The 17,861-nt window shown below is 37.9% G+C and overlaps 1 protein-coding gene across 1 annotated transcript in view; it reads left to right on the top strand.

Annotated features, from left to right (window-relative positions):
- Positions 1 to 7,320: 7,320 nt before the first annotated feature.
- The window catches only part of LOC122798197 (tetratricopeptide repeat protein 21B-like), a 1,733,894-nt gene continuing 1,723,353 nt past the window's right edge, over positions 7,321 to 17,861 (top strand). The window contains exon 1 of the mRNA XM_044066946.1: positions 7,321 to 7,482. Coding sequence (XP_043922881.1) covers positions 7,456 to 7,482 — 27 coding nt within the window. The 5' untranslated portion in view covers positions 7,321 to 7,455. The remainder of the gene's footprint in view (positions 7,483 to 17,861) is intronic.

The following is a 17,861-nucleotide window of genomic DNA, read 5'->3' as shown; positions in this document are numbered from 1 at the left end:
TGAGGCTGTGGTTGAACAGGGCGCACAGGTGAGATGTCAGTTCACTCTGTAGTTCATATAGAACACAGCAAGGGATATTGTCAGGTCCTGTAGAAGGTGTATTCTTGGCCTTGGACAGTGCTGTTTTAACCTGTGCAGCAGTAATACTGGGTACCTGGCAATCTACTGGTATTGTGATTGGTCCTTTGGGGGGGGGATAAAGTTGGCACTGAATCTGTCGGCCAGTATATTGGCAATATCTGTTGGCTTGGTATAGGAGATACCATTGTACAGTATCTCAGAGCAAATCTGGGTATTGCCGTGGATATTCTTTACATAACTATAGAAGGCCTTGTGGTTGTCTTTACTATCTGCTGCAATCCTGTTTTCTTAGCTAGCTTTAGAGGATTTGATGAGGGATCTCAACTTTTTGTTGAGGCTGATAAGGGAGTTTTTCCAGTCTTGGGACTTCACCTTATTCTGCATCAGTTTCCTCCTTCTGTTGTAGAGTTTGTTTATGGCAAGGGACCACCAGATTGGCTTCATTTTTTTGGAGGAGAGTGTCTTGGTTCTATTGGGTATGGCAAGATCCATGCATTTGTGTATGTGTTCTTACAGTGCATTAGTGTATGATTTGGTGGTCATGCAACTATTCTCCATGATGGGTGTCATGAAGTTATCCACCTCTGTTTTTAGGATCCTAAAGTTAGCTTTGGAGAAGTTTTTCATGGTGTTTACCTTTGCAGGATGAGTGGGTGGGATGTGTATTTCCAAGATGATCAGTTTGTAGTCAGATCTAACCAGGGAGGAGCTGACTATTGTTGTAGAGCAATGGTCGCACATGTTAGTAATGACTAGGTCAAGGATGTTACTACCTCCTAGTGGGGGTAAGAATGAGCTGTTCATGGCATTGGAATTAATGAATTTCAGGAAACATTGAGCAAGTGTATTGGTACATGACTAGCTTTCCCAGTTAATGGAAGGGTAGTTGAAGTTGCCCAGTATGAGAGTGTTAGGTTGGACCCTAATATTCTCTATGGTGCTTAAAAATGTGTGTGTGAGTTTTGGGACATGGTTGGGGACCTATAGCAGGCTACAACCTGAATCCCTGTCTTACCCAATGCTAGCTGCACCTGAAGTATCTCTGATGCATTATGTTGGCTACCAGTCTGGAGGTGTACTCATCCTTTATGAATATGGAAACACCACCACCTTTGGAGCTTTGGTCCAAGTTTTGGGGCTGAAAGGTGTGGAATGCGTTATAGCCTGGTTGTGCAGGGGTGCTTTCTGCTGCTTTAAACCAGGTCTCTGTTACAGCACAAATGTCGATGTTCTCCATTTTGAGGAGTGCTTCGAGTGAGTGCATTTTGAGATTTGGACTTCTAGCACTGAGCAGCATGACCCTCAGATTGCATTTGTTTGTAGCTGTTATGGTGGTAATTTGACCTTTGGAACACCGCCTAAAAAGGAACTATAGGGGTGGTAAGAGCCTTGGCCAGTATCCATAAGCCCAGGGGTGATAGATGCAGGCCATCTCTGGCAAAGCATTGAGGTCTGTCAATCATGTCATCCCAGACAGACAGATACTGGATCCCCTTAGAATGACACCAGAAACTTAGCCAATTGTTGAAATCAGTCATTTTCTGATTGTACTGTGGTATCATTCTGTGTGATGGTAGGATGCTACTGAGGGCTAGGGTCATACCCGCCTGGGCTACATAATCTGAGAGCTCCTCCATGTCTCTTTTCATGTAGTTCAGGGAGGCACATCTCAGGTCATTCACATCCACATGTACAATAACAGAGTCATATTTGTATCTGTTGTTGAGAGACTTGAGTGCATGCATTATGTGGCGGATCCTGGCACTTGACAGGCAGATGACTGTTACTTTCTCCTTATTCTAATTAATGAGTGGGACATAAGTGTGCCTCACTATCAAGTTACCTATGACTAGTGTGTTGGGCATGCTGTTTTGTCTTAGGGGCTTTGGTTGAGTGGCACACTGTTTAGGAGAGTTATATTTCTCATGATTTCTGCCTGGGAGGTCTCTGGTGTTTGGGTATATTTTTATTGAGAGCCTCTGTGAAAGTGGGTGTGTGGTTTGTGTTTTTATGTGAAGGCAGTGCTGGTGTGTGTTCTGGAAGGCTATGTATTCCATGTGGTGTGGTGCAAGTGCTGACCTTCTCCTCTTGACCAGCTATTCCGGTCTTGGCTGGACAATGCGTGGTTTCCAGTTTGGATATATAAGTGCATCTCTTGCAAGTCTGAGTGATGGGAGGTAAGAACAGAGGGTTGTCAGTGTACATGAGGCAGTTGCTACATTGCCTCAGGATGTCCAAGTTCTACAGGTTAATAGGAGAAAGCACAGGGAACTGATCTTTAGACATGAATGGAGGGTGGGCATTAATAATAAGTACTGGAGCTGTTTCCTTGTAGAACATTTGATTCCGGTAGCACTTTGTGTGCTATAATAATTGCTACAAGAAGTCTGGTAAAGTGATAGACTAATAAGCTAGTAAAAGCACAGGAGAGGAGAGAACTAGCAGATCTAAAGGAAAAAATTGAAGAGCAGACCTTGGCACCACTCAGAAACTTACAAACAGTCCTGGATACAGCAATCTGTATCTGGACTAGGCTAGTTACAGGAAAATTGGGAAACAATTGGAAATGCAGGTTTTTAATCCAGAAAGTTGAAAGAGATGGAAAAATTGCCCAAAAGGCCAATAAACTACAATTTCTAGGACAGAAACCACTCCTCTTGTGGTAGATAGGCCACCTAGTGCTTATCACTCCCACTGAGAAGCTAAAAGGCTTCCCTCCAACACAAAAAGGCTTGGGGGGGGCCTCAGAAGCTTACAAACAGTTTTGGATACAGCAAATCTGTACCTGGACTACATTATTTACATGAAAGGTGAGAAACAAGCATAAATGTGGGCTTTTAATCCAGAAAGTTGAAAGAGATGGAAAAAACTGCCCAAAAAGCCAATAAACTACAATTTCTGGGCCATAAACCACTCCTCTTGTGGTAGATAGGCCACCTAGTGCTTACCATTCCCAGTCATAAGCTAGAAGGCTTCCCTCCAACACAGAAAGTCTTGGGGGTTCAAAAGCTTACAAACAGTCCTGGATACAGCAAATCTGTATCTGGACTAGACTAGTTACAGGAAAGGTGGGAAATAAGTGCAAATGTGGTCTTTTAAACCAGAAAGTTGAAAGAGATGGAAAAACTGCTCAAATGGCCAATAAAATAGAATTTCTGGGACAGAAACTACTCCTCTTGTGGTAAATAGGCTAGCTAGTGCTTACCACTCCCATCGGTAAGCTAGAAGGCTACTCTCCAACACAGAAAGGCTTGGGGGGCCCAGAAGCTTACAAACAGTCCTGGATACAGAAAATCTGTATCTGGACTAGACTAGTTGCAGGAAAGGTGGGAAACAAGCTTAGAATTTTTTTTTTTTTTACAGAAAAGCAGCTAAAACAGTCCTGAAAACAGTTCAAGTGTAGTGCAAGCTAGCACACTTGAGTATGTTAAAGCAAATACAGTTAAAATAAATGCAATTTATTCAAAATGTATTTTGAACATGAATTCAGTTATTGTTTTATTCAACTCTGAATAGTTAAAAAGTGCCAACAAATAGAGAGAGAGAGAAAGGAGAAACAGAAGATAATTGGTTAAGAACCTAAGTGGGCTGGCCTTCTCAAATGTCCTCTCTGTATTAGGTAGAATGAGCTAATGGCACTAGATTGGGAGGAGTGTCCCAAATCAAATTTACAGTAGAGGCGGGCAACTGCAAAGCCACCAAGTATAAGAACAAGACACCAATAGGGAAGGGGAGGGAAACTATTACAGTTAGTAGCTACAGTAGTTTAGGCAGAAAACAGTACAGAACTGTTTATCACAGCAGAAAAACAGCCACTAAATGAAAGTTTTAAACAGATAAAGGAGCAAGGAGACTCTAGAGAATGATTTTAACTGCAAACAAATCAGTTATATGATACACTCCTTGGTAGGAAATTAGAACAGACAAACATGGTTAACAATGGAGAAAATTATTTCCAGTTAATACCTCACACACAGTGCTCTAAGTTCTCTATCAGCAGAAGATGGCTGCCAGAAACACAGGAAACTCAACACAAAACAACCAGGCCTGGATAACAGCAGGTCTCTATCCAGACTATGGTACTTGACAATGAAAAATACAGTTAAAACAGTACACGAATGCAGTGAAACATTAAAAAAGCTTTATAACAGTGCAAAATCTAGTAGATTAGCTGTTTAGCACAATTATAAGCATTAAAAATTGCAATTCAATTAAATAAATATAATAAATAACGTATTCTGCTCTAGGAGTGCTAGGGAATTTCTGCTTTGTCCCAGTGATGAATCACCACTCTACAGCCTGTCAAAAACAAGCACATCTCCCTGCAGACACAGGATTTAAATACCAGAAAGGATGGAAGAATCTAGAAGCTCGAATTACAACCCAGTCCTGCTGGCCCTTGCTCTTTCAACCAATCACTTATGCTAGAGAAGGTCAGGCAACCCTGTTATTCTCAATAACAGAGAAGACAAGACACTATCAGCAGAAGATGGCTGCCAGAAACACAGGAAACTCAACAACAAAACAACCAGGCCTGGATAGCAGACTTATCTAGACTATGTTACCTGACTACAACACAGGAGCCACACAATAAATGCACAGAAAAGCACAGATAGAGCACTCAGAAACAGGAAATACAACTCTCAGTATGAAAAAGCAGTTTACAGTTTAGTAATTCAGTAAAATGCAATTAAAGTAATGAACATTATTACAGCTAGTAGCTACAGCAGTTTAGGCAGAAAACAGTACAGAAATGTTTATCACAACAGAAAAACAGCCACTAGATGAACGTTTTAAACAGATAAAGAAGCAAAGAGACTCTAGAGAATGCTTTTAACTGCAAACAAATCAGTTGTATGATATACTCCCTGGCAGGAAATCAGAACAAACAAACAGATTTTTAACAAATGGAGAAAATTTCCAGTTAATACCATACACACAGTGCTCTGTGTTCTCTATAAGCAGAAGATGGCTGCCAGAAACACAGGAAACTCACCAAACAAAACAACCAGGCCTGGATAACAGCAGGCCTCTATCCAGACTATGCTACCTGATAATGAAAAACACAGTTAAAACAGTATAAAACAGTACACAAATGCAGTGAAACAGTACAAAAAAATTATAACAGTGCAACATCTAGTAGATTAGCTGTTTAGCACAATTATAAGTGTTAAAAAGTGCAATTCAATGAAATAAATGTAAGAAATAACTCTAGGAGTCTTAAGGAATTTCTGCTTTGTCCCAGTGATGAATCACTACTCTACAGCCTGGCAAATGCATGCTAAACAATTGTCTTGCTTATACTTCTAACATGACAGAATTATAGAGTTCTTAATATTTGTCTCAGCTATAGTAAAAAAAAAAATCTGAAACACATCTCAGGATGCACCATTGTTCCTGTCATTCCTGAGGCTCTGTGAAGGGAATGAATTAACTTCACAGGCTACCTGAAACTATTGATTTTATGTAGGCCATGTGACTGTATTTATTAATCAAGTGAGGGCAATCTGACTTCTTTAATGCTATTGGTGATCAACTCAAAGTTCTTAAGGTCTCTAAACCAGATTATTATTAATCTGACAGTCTGACCAGGGTCCCTCCACCCATTAATCATACTAAGCATGTACTGATTTTATTAATCCTACTGTACGCTCCCCAAATTTGTTACTCCTGCTGTTCCTCATCACCATATTCCTACCTCCTTTAATCTTTCTGAGGCTGTCAGTGTTGATGTCAAGGCCCCTGAATCTCTATGTTTTGTGAGATCACACCACTCCTGTAAACTAGAGCTTCCATTACTTCTAATGGGCCCCACTTCTTTATTAGTCCTGCTTGCATCCCCCAGACTGTTAATCCTGGTGGATCTTCAAAAGTCTAAGATTTGGTCTGAGAAAACCAGAGGAATTTTAGAACCACTACAGAGAAGTTAACCAGTGTGTGAAGAATTTCATCTGATTATGATTTCCTCCATAATGGGTAAAATAACAATAACGATGATAATAATAATAATAATTAACTAGGTATGCTTACTGGACAGACTGCCCCTTTTCAGGGGCATCTCAGGGGAAATGTCTGGTTAAGGGAATTGCTTAAGGTCACACAATAGGCAAACAAGGACTGAGGAATCAAAACCTGTAGCTACCAGACCCCCGCCCCAGCCAAAAAAAATTAAAAACATTAAAAAAACTTTTCAGTTACAATGGAGAGCAGCAACTCTGGACAGAGAAGAATTTTCTGTGTTACAGGGAACAGTATGTCTATATTTAAGCAGGTGCATAATTTTCTGTCTTCCATTTTCGAAATGTACAACACTTACTAACAAATTCAACTAGAAAGATCACAGGATGATTAAACCGTGTTAAGTTATACTTGTAAAACATTATTTTGATGAATTAATATGATTCAGTATTATTAATACCATTGATGGATATCCGTTAAAAAATCCTAGCGATGAATGTGCAACAGACCTTTCCAATGAGAAAGTGAAAGTGCGATGAACAGGGATACCTCTCAACCTCTTCACACGAAAAATTTGGACAAACCCAAAAATAGTGTGTGTGTGTGTGTGTGTGTGTGTGTGTGTGTGTGTGTGTGTGTGTGTTGGGGGGGACAAAGGACCAAAACCAGGGGCAGATTTTAAATATTATAAATTTAGCTGAAAGAATAAAAGGTCTTGTGTTAGTATGCATTGTGTAGCATGAATTTTCTCAAGGATATGAAGTCTGAAACCCAAACTTCTGTCATTATTTAGTTACTTCAATCATCACTGATTTGCCAGAAAACTAAAAATTTTATGAAGAACAGACCAAAAATATTAGGCAAAACTATCGACATTTTGCGAAAATCTGTACAGTTGATCAGGACACTATCTGACAATCAAAATGAGGAACATTCTTCATTAATGAGGTATGATTGAGTCATGGAGAGTACTGTAAAAGGAAAGTGTGAATAATCTAGAATATGGATATTAGGTCTACAATATTCCAAGCACCTCATTTGAAATGCGGCTGGTCAAGAAATTTATAAAAGGGTGCTCTAAATGTGCAAGGGACTGTTGCCCCGTGGACTGCACTGGCTTTCGCTGTTTAAAAAAAAAAAACCGTTATCATTTTATTTTTCTCAGCAAAACTCAAAGGCTATGTTTGGAACGTTCTTCTAGCAAGTATAATCTCGGAGATCAATTACCACTGACTGATTGCGAAAGAGGTGACGTTATATAGCAACAGCAGTGGGTTTAGCAACCAGAGACGCTTTTTACTGTTGTACAACTCGTGCTTCTGCGTCCAGCTTTATATTTTATAAATGTTGTACAGAGAATGAGTTTTTGATTTTTTTTCATATTTGACCAGAGAAGGGAAACATTTGTTTTTCATAATGTCAGCAACAGACACGGCGATTGTGGTATGTACAATTTTAATAGATATTGATATGCAATTTACTAAATAAATTAAGTAAAGTCGAACATGCCACTGAACTGTACACTGTAAAACTGGAAGGAGATGGTCCAGAGCAGCCGATACTGACCGTAATGGATCCGCACAACCAGACATCTTACTTAACTCAATTTCTACTTTATAGCAGGCCTGGCTACAACCCTGTTCCAATTTTCATTTGTGCCTCTTGTGCCACTTATTGTGCTGCAAGAGTGGATGCTTAGTTTTATCCTGATGATTTACATTGCAGAACTTTTGCTGCTGTAGCATAGCAGTTGCTTTCTGCACCTTTAGTGGTGTGGTTTAGCCATATAGCCAGCCCTACTCTCTTTGTGCTCAATATTCAGACGAGTAAGTATTTTAGAACTCCTGCAAACTATTATGGCTTTCTGAGGCCAGAATATTGCTACAATATAGAGCCATGCCTCTCAGCTAGGTGACGTCCGTCATTTTCAGTCTTAAAAAGTCTACGTTCTTAGATGTTCCACATTGAAAGGGTCTGACGCACATTCATTCGTCAGGGTATTTTTAAACAAATATCAATACTAAGTAATATTAAATTATTTTTCTTTATATAAAAAAATTGTAAGTATAAAGCAACACATTTTAACCATATTGTGAGCCTCCTTGTTCATAGGAAAGTAATAGGCTACCTGCCCATGCAGGTAATTTTAAGCCTTGCCAATTTCCTTTTTTGTGCTGAATTAACCTATTCTATTTGGTTAGAGACTGGCCTTACCCATCCCATTGGCGATAATTACATATTACTTGTAATGAGAATAAATGAGATCATACCACAGATAATTTGAGGGGAAACCATGCATGGGATAAAGAATTTGGGAGCTGTCTCTATCCATTAGTTGCATGGGGGGCAGTTCTGGGGTAAATCTGTTTCTCATCCATAGATCTAAGTTGCATTTGAAAATTGAGAGGAATTAACTTTGTTTTATATGGATGGGCAGTCTGTTCTACAGCAGCAGTATCCACTGTGAGATACATTTGTCCCTCCAAACTGTTCTGTTGATGTTGCAGAAGAGGTTTAGATCTCTACACTGAGTATTTCTGATGTTATTTAACTTGCTGATGTGCAGTAAATCCATCAGTATTGGGTCAGAAGATGCTTTGTATGCCAGATACAGGTCACCTCTTAGCAGTTTGTAGGATACAGTGACAGGGCTTTGAGTTGATCCATATAAGACGTGTTCTTTAGTAGGCCTTTCATCATTTTAGAAAGATATCTCTGAGGGTGTTGCAGTTGTTGCTCGTGCCTATACAGATACATGCCAAATGAGGCATTATAGTCAATGATTGACCTAATGAGGGCTGAGTAAAGGGGGACAATGACATCCCTAGATTTAGACACAATTCCTTTGTTTATAAGCTGTGCAATATAGACAACATTCGACATGTTGGTCAAAGGTTAGGTCAGTGTTCACATAAGCTCCCAAATCCTGAACAACTGCGTCAACTGTTAGGGGTGTATTTCCAGTGTGGTACTTCCCAAAGGATACAATAACGCATAATTTAGCACCAGTTATTTATTTAGGACATACCTTCCTACAAGATGGCCAAGTCATTTGGAGAGTTAGTTACTGCTCCTAGCTTGCAGTCATCTGCACACTTAGTCAGCCAGAGCCCTTTGGTATTGGATTTTACTTCAGAAAAGTAGATGCCAAACCAGAGAGGTCTCAGAACAACCTTGGGGGACTCCACTGATGACCAATCTCTTTGTGGAGGTAACTTCCCCTGTTTTGATTTCCTGAGACCTTTCTGTGTGCCAGTTGGCAATCCAGTAGATGACATAAGGTCTTATTCCCAGTTTATTTAGCTTTTCTACTAGGTTTGAGTGGAGAATTGTGTCAAAAGCTTTGGCCAGGTTGATGTATGTGGTGTGTACCATTTTGCCATCATCTATTGATTTGGTGACTTTTTCAAAAATATCCACCAGGTTGAGTAAGCATGACCTGACTTTGACAAATCCAAACTGAGATACATACATACATACAAATATTTCAGGCAAGGGGATTAATGCCCTTCTAGCTTGCCAATATACCAAAGCACTTGTTCCGATAATCCATGTCCAGGCTGTTCTTAAAAATATCTAAACTAGTACTTGCTTTAATGTAATTTGATAGTCTGTTCCATGCATCAGCTACTCTGTCAGAGAACCAATTAGTGCACTTCTCATTCCTATAGCATCTTCTACATAGGTTGTCTGATGATTCTCTAGTACTTTTTGATAACCTCAAGCATTCCCAGAGGTAGTTGTCGCTAAATGTCCTGTATGCCTGAATAAGATCTCCTCTTAGATATCTGTAAGAGACACTGTACAAGTTCAGATATTTTATTCTTTCATAATAACTTAAATTTTCACATCCATGGATGCCCTTGGAATATTTCCGCTGTACTCTTTCCAGTTTACTCATGCTTGTTTTCTTATAGGGTTTCCATATTGTTATTCCATATTCACGTTTGGGTCTAATGCAACTAACAAACAATGACTTCATTATTTTTGGTTTCCAAGACTTTATAAATCTTTTTATGCAACCTATAGTTCTATAACTATCATTAACCAAGTGGTTGACATGATTAGATAAACTCATAGCTAAATCTACCCATATACCCAGGTCCTTAAATGAGTCTACAGTTTCAATCACTGTGCTGTAGTAAATATTCACCTTTCAATTTATCTCTCCCAAATCTCACATGCTTAATTTTTGATGTATTTATCAGCATATTATTCTCTTGTGCCCAAATGGTCAATTTAGTCAAGATATTTTGCAGAGATGACTTATCAGTAACACATGTAATCAGTTTACTCAATTTCAGGTCATCTGCATATAGACTGTAGAACACCATAGATGAAAAGTTAGGTCTGAAAGATACAATCTAAACAAATAAGGACCTAGGACAGAGCCCTGTGGGACACCCTAACCGTAACCAAGGATTTCACCTGTCCAATTGCTATATGATACTTGCCATGTCCTATTTGTAAGCCATGCAGCTATCCATCTTATCAAGAGTACATCAATATCTAGTTTACTAATTTATTGATCAGTGTTTTGTGTATGACCCTGTCAAATGCTGAAGTTAAATCTATATAAATTATATCACAGCACAATTTTTCATTCATAGCTGTTATTATATTGTTATAGAACATCATGTTACAGGTGGTAATAGATCTGTTTTCAACATATGCATGCTGATATATGGTTTCAAGTCCCAGCCTATCTAGTTCTGATAATAACTTATCCAATATTACCTTCTCCATTATTTCTCCACAACATGAAAGTAGACTTAAGGGTCTATATGACTCTGGGTTAGTCCTACTCCCCTTTCCCTTAAAGACAGGCTTAATAAGCACGTCTCCAATTTTGAGGAATCTCCCCTTATTTATATGACGTAGTGAATAATAGCTAAAATGGTAGTGTAATTTCTTGCTGAAGTGTTCTCAGGTCATTGTTACTAACTGTCTCCTCCCTGTGCTTTGTTTGCATCCAGTTTGCGCAGTTCTTTTTCAATATAATCTAATTTGATTCCAGTATCTGGAGTTACATGGATGTCACTCAAACAACTTATCACCCCTTTTGTGGAGCCAAACTATTTTGCATAAGATTTTGTAAATGTATCTGTAATCAGTTGTGCCTGAGAATAAATTTTAGAATCTGCACACAGTTTATCCATTTGTGTGTCTTTACTCCTTCCACATCTTATGTATCTATAAAAAGGTTTCCTATTATGCTTAATATCTTTATATAACTTTTCTTCTTGATCTTGTCTCACACTATGTTTAATCTGTTTGTCCAGCTTGTTTATTTCAGTTTTCAAAGTTGTAGTTCGACCTGTCTTCCATTTCTTATATTTTTTGTCTCTCACCTTAATCAGATGTGTTGTTCTTATGGAAATATATCCCCCTGATGTTGTATGCCTAGATCCTGATGTTAAACATTTTTTTTTTATTTTTTGCACTCAAACAATTTCTCTTTCAAAACTTCCCACATTCCATCTGTAGTTTTTCCACTGAACACCTCACTCCAGTTAGTTTTACATAGTGACTGTTTTGCTTCCATATAATCTGTAATTAACCTTCTGTGCATTGGCTTAGAGGTACTTTTCTGTTAAACCCCTACACATCGCTCTACTCATTTTTATAGCCTAAGTTAGCAATGTGTAAGCTATTGTTTCCTCGAAGTCTTGTTTTTCACAAATAAGAGTACTATGACGCACATAGTGATGTATAACACACTACAAAGCAAACATTGGACGGACAAGTTTGGATATGTGGTTTGCAGTCTGTGTCAGATCACAACGGTCTGCACTTGGGGTGTTTGACCTGCTTGTGTTGTAAACAGCTTTAGGGAATCCCTACAAGTTACATGGCTGACAAGCAGCAGTAAAGATTGAGTGTTTTTCAGGTCTGACATTTCCCCGAAGGGTAAATTCTGCTTAAACAGCCAGTGGTATCCCAGAAAAACAACTCGGAAAGCGACGCGAAATGTGAACTGAAATCGAAAATACTATTTGCTTGGGGGGTTCTCAGTAGCGCAGAATTCGGCAAGTACGTGCTCTCCAGGAACATTTTTGGTGGTGGGGATGTGGAACTGTGGACACATCCTTTCCTAACTGCATGTTTAAAATAAATTTCAGTTAAAAATCTCCCCAGCACATGGTTGCATCTTTAGAAAAGAAAAGTCGATGTTCTGCCATCACCGTTTGCCTTATGTACCAATAGCCTTGATGGAGTTATGAACTGGTTCTGATACTTTAACCTTAATTTATAGATAGATAGATAGATAGATAGATAGATAGATAGATAGAAATGTGTTTTACACACATAGATATGGGTTAAAACACAACTACACAGATATTTATAAATGTGTTACACACACGCATATTGTCATGACAGTAGCCTCAGAATTGGTTGAGCCCCATAAGGGAGGTATTTTTTTTTTAATCCAGTTGGAATAAACATGCTCGTCTCATGGCTATGGAATTTGTAACCTTTCTGCATGATGCACGGTCTGTATTTATAGTATTTATGCAGCCTAAGTTCATCACCTTTTTAGGGTAACAAATTGAAAATTTCTTTGTGAAATATTACGGGATAAACTTTAGCCACAACCAGTAGTAAGGAGCTTTGTTTCATTATGCCATTCACACAGACACACACACACACATATACATATATATATATATATATATATATATATATATATATATATACACGACTTGTCACATCATGAAATATAATAATCATTAATGCCACAACCTTTAGCAGTTACTTTTAGGGTGGTGTACTATCACGGGTCCGTCCATTACTTATAGCCATGGCCACCGACACAGCAGCGCAAACTGGTAGTGGTTTAATGGAAAAGTACTGGATTAGATTTCAGTTTGGCAGAATTATCTCACAACAAATTAACCTTTATAACCCCATGATCTCTGCACATCAATGGTGGTAAAACTTGACTTGAAGTTACAGTAATTTCTTTGTGAACACAAACAATATATAGTATGTTCCGTCCCCTGGTAGGTTTTTTACAATCTGAAGCAATTGTTGTTCCTGAATATATGCTGTGAATAATTTCCTTACTAACGTTGTTGAATCAATATTATTCCAGTATGTTTCTGGTAAATTTAAGTCACCAGCTAGTATTATTATTCCCTCGTGTTTCATGCAAGAAATGTAGGAATTCCTCTAGGTCATCAGCACTTGACTTTGATGGTCTATACACTCCAACAATTGTTATATGTTCCAGGGTTGTCTTTATTTTCACAGTTACACAGTCTATAGTATTGGTATCATCATTGAACATGTAATAATCACAGGTCTCATAGCTATCATTAATCCCTATTATAACACCTCCACTTGGTTTTTTGTTAGAATGTCTGTTACAGTAAAAACATTTATACCCTGACAAAACTGGTTTCCAGTTATTGTTCTTTAACCATGTTTCAAGAGGTTCTCCGGTTTGATCCTCAGCTAGGGTGCCTTCTGTGCGGAGTCTGCATGTCCTCCCTGTGGTCACGTAAGTTTCCTCCCACATCCCAAAGACATGCTGCAGGTAGATTGGACACACTAAATTGGCCCTAGGTGTGAGTGTGTGTGAGTGCCTTCTGTGGAAGGTTGGCGCCAGGCTGGCAACTCGACACCGTAAAAACTTCACTGTCAGTCATGAGCGGGCAGGTGATCCGCTGTGGCGACCCCTAACCGGGAAAAAGCCGAAAGAAGAAGTTCTTTAACCATGTTTCACAAACAATAACAACATCAATCTTGTGGGAACATAGCAAATTTTCCAGTAAAAAACTATTATTAATGCTCCTAGCATTAACAACCATCAGAGATGCATCAAATTTTGCTATCTGTGAACTATTAAACTTTTGAACTAGCAAAAATCCTGCCTAGTGCTTGTTAAATACTACAAAATACCTGCTGGAAAAATTCTCTTCTCTGATCTTGACAAATGTACACTATCCTGTCTGAACATGTATATGCCCCAAACTAGGCTTGGATGCTCTACACATTTCCATTTTTTAAAACAGGACATTTTTCCATGTAGGTATTTACCCAAAAAAATCTTTTCATCCACTGTGACCTGACTGTCTTTTGTATAGGTGATTTGTGAAAAATATGTTCTAATACCAGTACAAGCTATACTATCTAAGAGGGCTGTCACTTCCCTACTAGATGGGCCCAGTGTTTGGAGTTTCTCTATGTCCTGATAGATTAGTTCCATGATAAGTTTTTCCATGACTTTGCATATGAAGTTGGTCAGACTTAAGAGTCTGTAATTGCCCATTACAGTTAAAACTAACTGAAGCTGTTAGTTTTCCTCATTTTTCCCATTTGTTCACACTACAGGAGGTAATGTTCTATGCTTTGGAGATGGAAAGTTGAGAGTTGTAAATACATTTTTACATAACTTATTTTGAGATAAGATGGCTCATATTAAAACAACAATTTTATATAGTCCTAGGACCCAGTGTCTGAAAACCATATATATAATTCATAAGGTGTATGTGGCTTTTGGAGGGAGGTATACTTTGTCGAAATTAAAGGTCACAAAGGGACAACAGTATGATATTATGGCCCAATAACTAACAAATATTTACCAGAAAGAGTTGCATTTGCTTTTTCTGACTATTTATTTATTTTCCAAAGCAGGTTCAAACCACTGAAATCTAAAAGAAAAATATGTCAGCCTTGCTTGTTGTGACATCAGACAATATTACCAAATCGCTGACAAATAAGTTTAATGTTTTCTACAAAAAAGTAAGGACATTTTCTCAGACTAACTCTTCTGTTTAGCCTCTGTTGTGCCGACCTGCATTATCAATAACTCCCAGAATAAGGACTAAAACATTAGCTTGTAAAACAGGTGTTTGTATGTGTATTCCCTCTGGAATGCAGCAAATCATTATTTTGAATGTTGCAAACTAATCTTTTGTTATTGTGAAAGAAAGCTTCTTCCAACAGAACTGGTGGTGGTGATAATGGGCAAGTCTGCAGCAGCTGAGCTATTGTTATTTCATCCAAAACTTCACCATAAATGTACAGTGTAACTTTAAAGGTAATAATTTGTATGTCAGACAAAAAAAAAAAAAAAAAGAGAAAATAGAGTTTGTAGGTCTACAGATAGAAAACTTCTCCACTTAGCTGATGGCATTCTAGAATGGCCGCCTTTTCATTTGCCCAAAGTGGGGTATTAATAAAATGTGAGCATTTGTATAACAGACCATACCATGAAACAATGAAAGATATTTATTTTCAGTTTATGACCAAAATAAATAGCACCTTTTGTAAAGTTTAGTTGCTCATATTATTTTATATTTTAGTAAATTGCTCTAGGTAAGCATCATTTTTGCAATATTTAAAAAAGTTATATGCATATTATAACAGGTTTGTGCAATATTTAGGGAAAAATAACATGATTTTTATCCTGCTTATGTGACTATTTGATGTTCTTTACTTTTGCAAGACATAACTGATTAAATCAGGATTGCCAGGCAAAATAAAAAGGTCAGGATATATTCAGCATAGTAGAAAACAAACAACTCTCTTAAGGAAGGAGTGACTTGTGTGTCATTACTTATTCAATTTTTTGCTTTTCATTTGGTAACACACTTGTAAAGATGTCTTGACATTATTTTTACACATGTAAGAAAACTCTTGAGAGACACAGAGCAAATTGGGGATGTCTCACACTCAAGAGGCTGGCACAGCAGTGATCACAGAACCCAGTAGAATTTATGGAACACCTTACTTTCTTTTTGTTCTTTTGGAATGTGGGACAAACTTTAAATGACCATGATGCACAGGTAGTTTGTAGGTTTGTAGATTCACAGTTTGAATTGTCTCTTTGAATTGCACTGGTCTAAAATCTGTCAGTTTCAGAGGCAGCTTTTTTTCAAATGGGAGCAAGCCCAATGTATCTCAAAAGGGAGTGACTGCCCCCACTACCCATTACATAATTATTCTAATTCTGAGGTTGTATAGAGTTGGAGACAAAGCAGTAACCCTCAGAATAATTACTAATGTATACACTTGCAGAACTGATATTTCTGTATAGATCCCCTTTTGAATGCAAGAAATCAACAGTTCCTTTTGCTGGAACTGGGCATATGCAGGCTTTGAACAAATATTTTTTTATCCGGGTTTTGTAATTTATCATGAGTCAAACTTTGGTCATTCAAATGTTTGTCTAGATCCTGTTTCTGTGTTGGTAACAATATTGTATAAATGGGTACCATAAAATTTTTCCACTGCTTTAAGGAAAATATATAACTTTTGCAGAATGGGGGTTAAAGCCCCTTATCCTTTTCAGACAGGTAGTTATACTTCATAGACTTCCATCCGGATGTGTTGTCTTCCTTAGTGTGAAATAGTAAGACATCAATATATAATACACAATGAGTCTCATTCCTCAACATCCTTGAATAGCCTTTGCAGTGCAAGGACATGCAAAAAGGATATTTTAAATTCTAGAACTCATATTTTTCTCCCAAATAAGATTTAGTAAATGCAATACAAAGGTAATGCAGATAACCAAACAGTGGTAAGAGTAGATAAAAATACAGTCAGAAGCAATGGGAAAAGTAGATAAAAATGAAGTGAGAAGGTAATACAATACATGAAACATGAAGATAGTAACAAACATATCAACAACAGAATGACATGGAGCAGGCCACACAAAGTCAGGTAGTCATTTCAGATGGACTGTGGGGTCATATGACATAGGTCTGTGTGTCAGGACTAAGGAAGATTAAGAACATAAATGTATGTGAAATCTTGGCGGCAGAAGCAGGAATACATGCTGCCGTGGACCCTTTAGTAGAGTGAGAGGCATTCAGTATCTAAAGAAAAAGAATTTCCCAGTTTTGGAATGAAACTTGACTGAATTTTGTGTCTGGAACCAGTTGAGGTACAATATTTAATGAACACTGGTCACAGCAAACAGGTCTTTGGTGAATGAAGTTGAAAAGCCTGAGAGAGGTATATGTTAATGAAGTAAACACAACCAGTATAATCTGCTATTGCTTCATTTAATTTGTTTTTTTTTTCTCTCATTTCATTGTTTATATTAAAAAAAGGACAGCTAAGAGTGTGATGATCATTGACTTAGTTATTTTTTTAGCAACACTAGCAACTGTACTGCTTTTATTCTTTTGCACTGGGTGATCATAGTGCAAAGGGTAGAGTAAATAAAATACTAAAAAGGCACATACTGTCCCTGTATGAACTAATCAGAAGTAGTTTTGCATGAGCAGATCATATGTACTGTAGGTAGTGTGCTTTTCATTTTTAGGAGTCAGAATCTAACACCTAGAAAATGACCTTAGAAAGTAGATTTGTTTCTTCAATAGCTGTCATGTCAGTGCTGTGACTGTGAGTATTGAAAGTGGTCCTTAAATATTACGTATCAGCTGCTGTAAATATTAATCAGTAAAGAAAGTGTTTTATTTCTGAAGTGACTAAGGTGCACAGTTTATTGGCTGACTGAACCAGGTGACCTCTCTGGTGGCTATAATTTCCTTGGAGCTGCATGCCATGCCTTTACTTATAAGTTGTGCCACATAAAAGGATTTCCTCACCATTGTGAACACATGGCAGTCAAAGTTCAGGCTACTATCTATCTGCATGGTTTCACTTCATAATACTGAAATATCACAATACTGAAACTCAGAACACTGAAACCAAAATCCTGAAAGTTCAAAATCCTGAAAACTCAAAATACTGAAAACACATAGCATACATATACTGAGTTTAAACAAGATAAATCATATTACTTTCCACCAAGTATAAGCAGGTGGGCAAGTTCCCCTGCACCTCCCATGTGGGGGACAGCA

This window comes from Protopterus annectens, chromosome 3.part1, assembly GCF_019279795.1.
Source record: "Protopterus annectens isolate FY-2018-M chromosome 3.part1, PAN1.0, whole genome shotgun sequence".
In the NCBI taxonomy this organism is placed as follows: Eukaryota; Metazoa; Chordata; order Ceratodontiformes; family Protopteridae; genus Protopterus; species Protopterus annectens.
The sequence above is the reverse complement of the archived record's forward strand: the minus strand, read 5'-3'. Positions and strand labels throughout refer to the sequence as shown.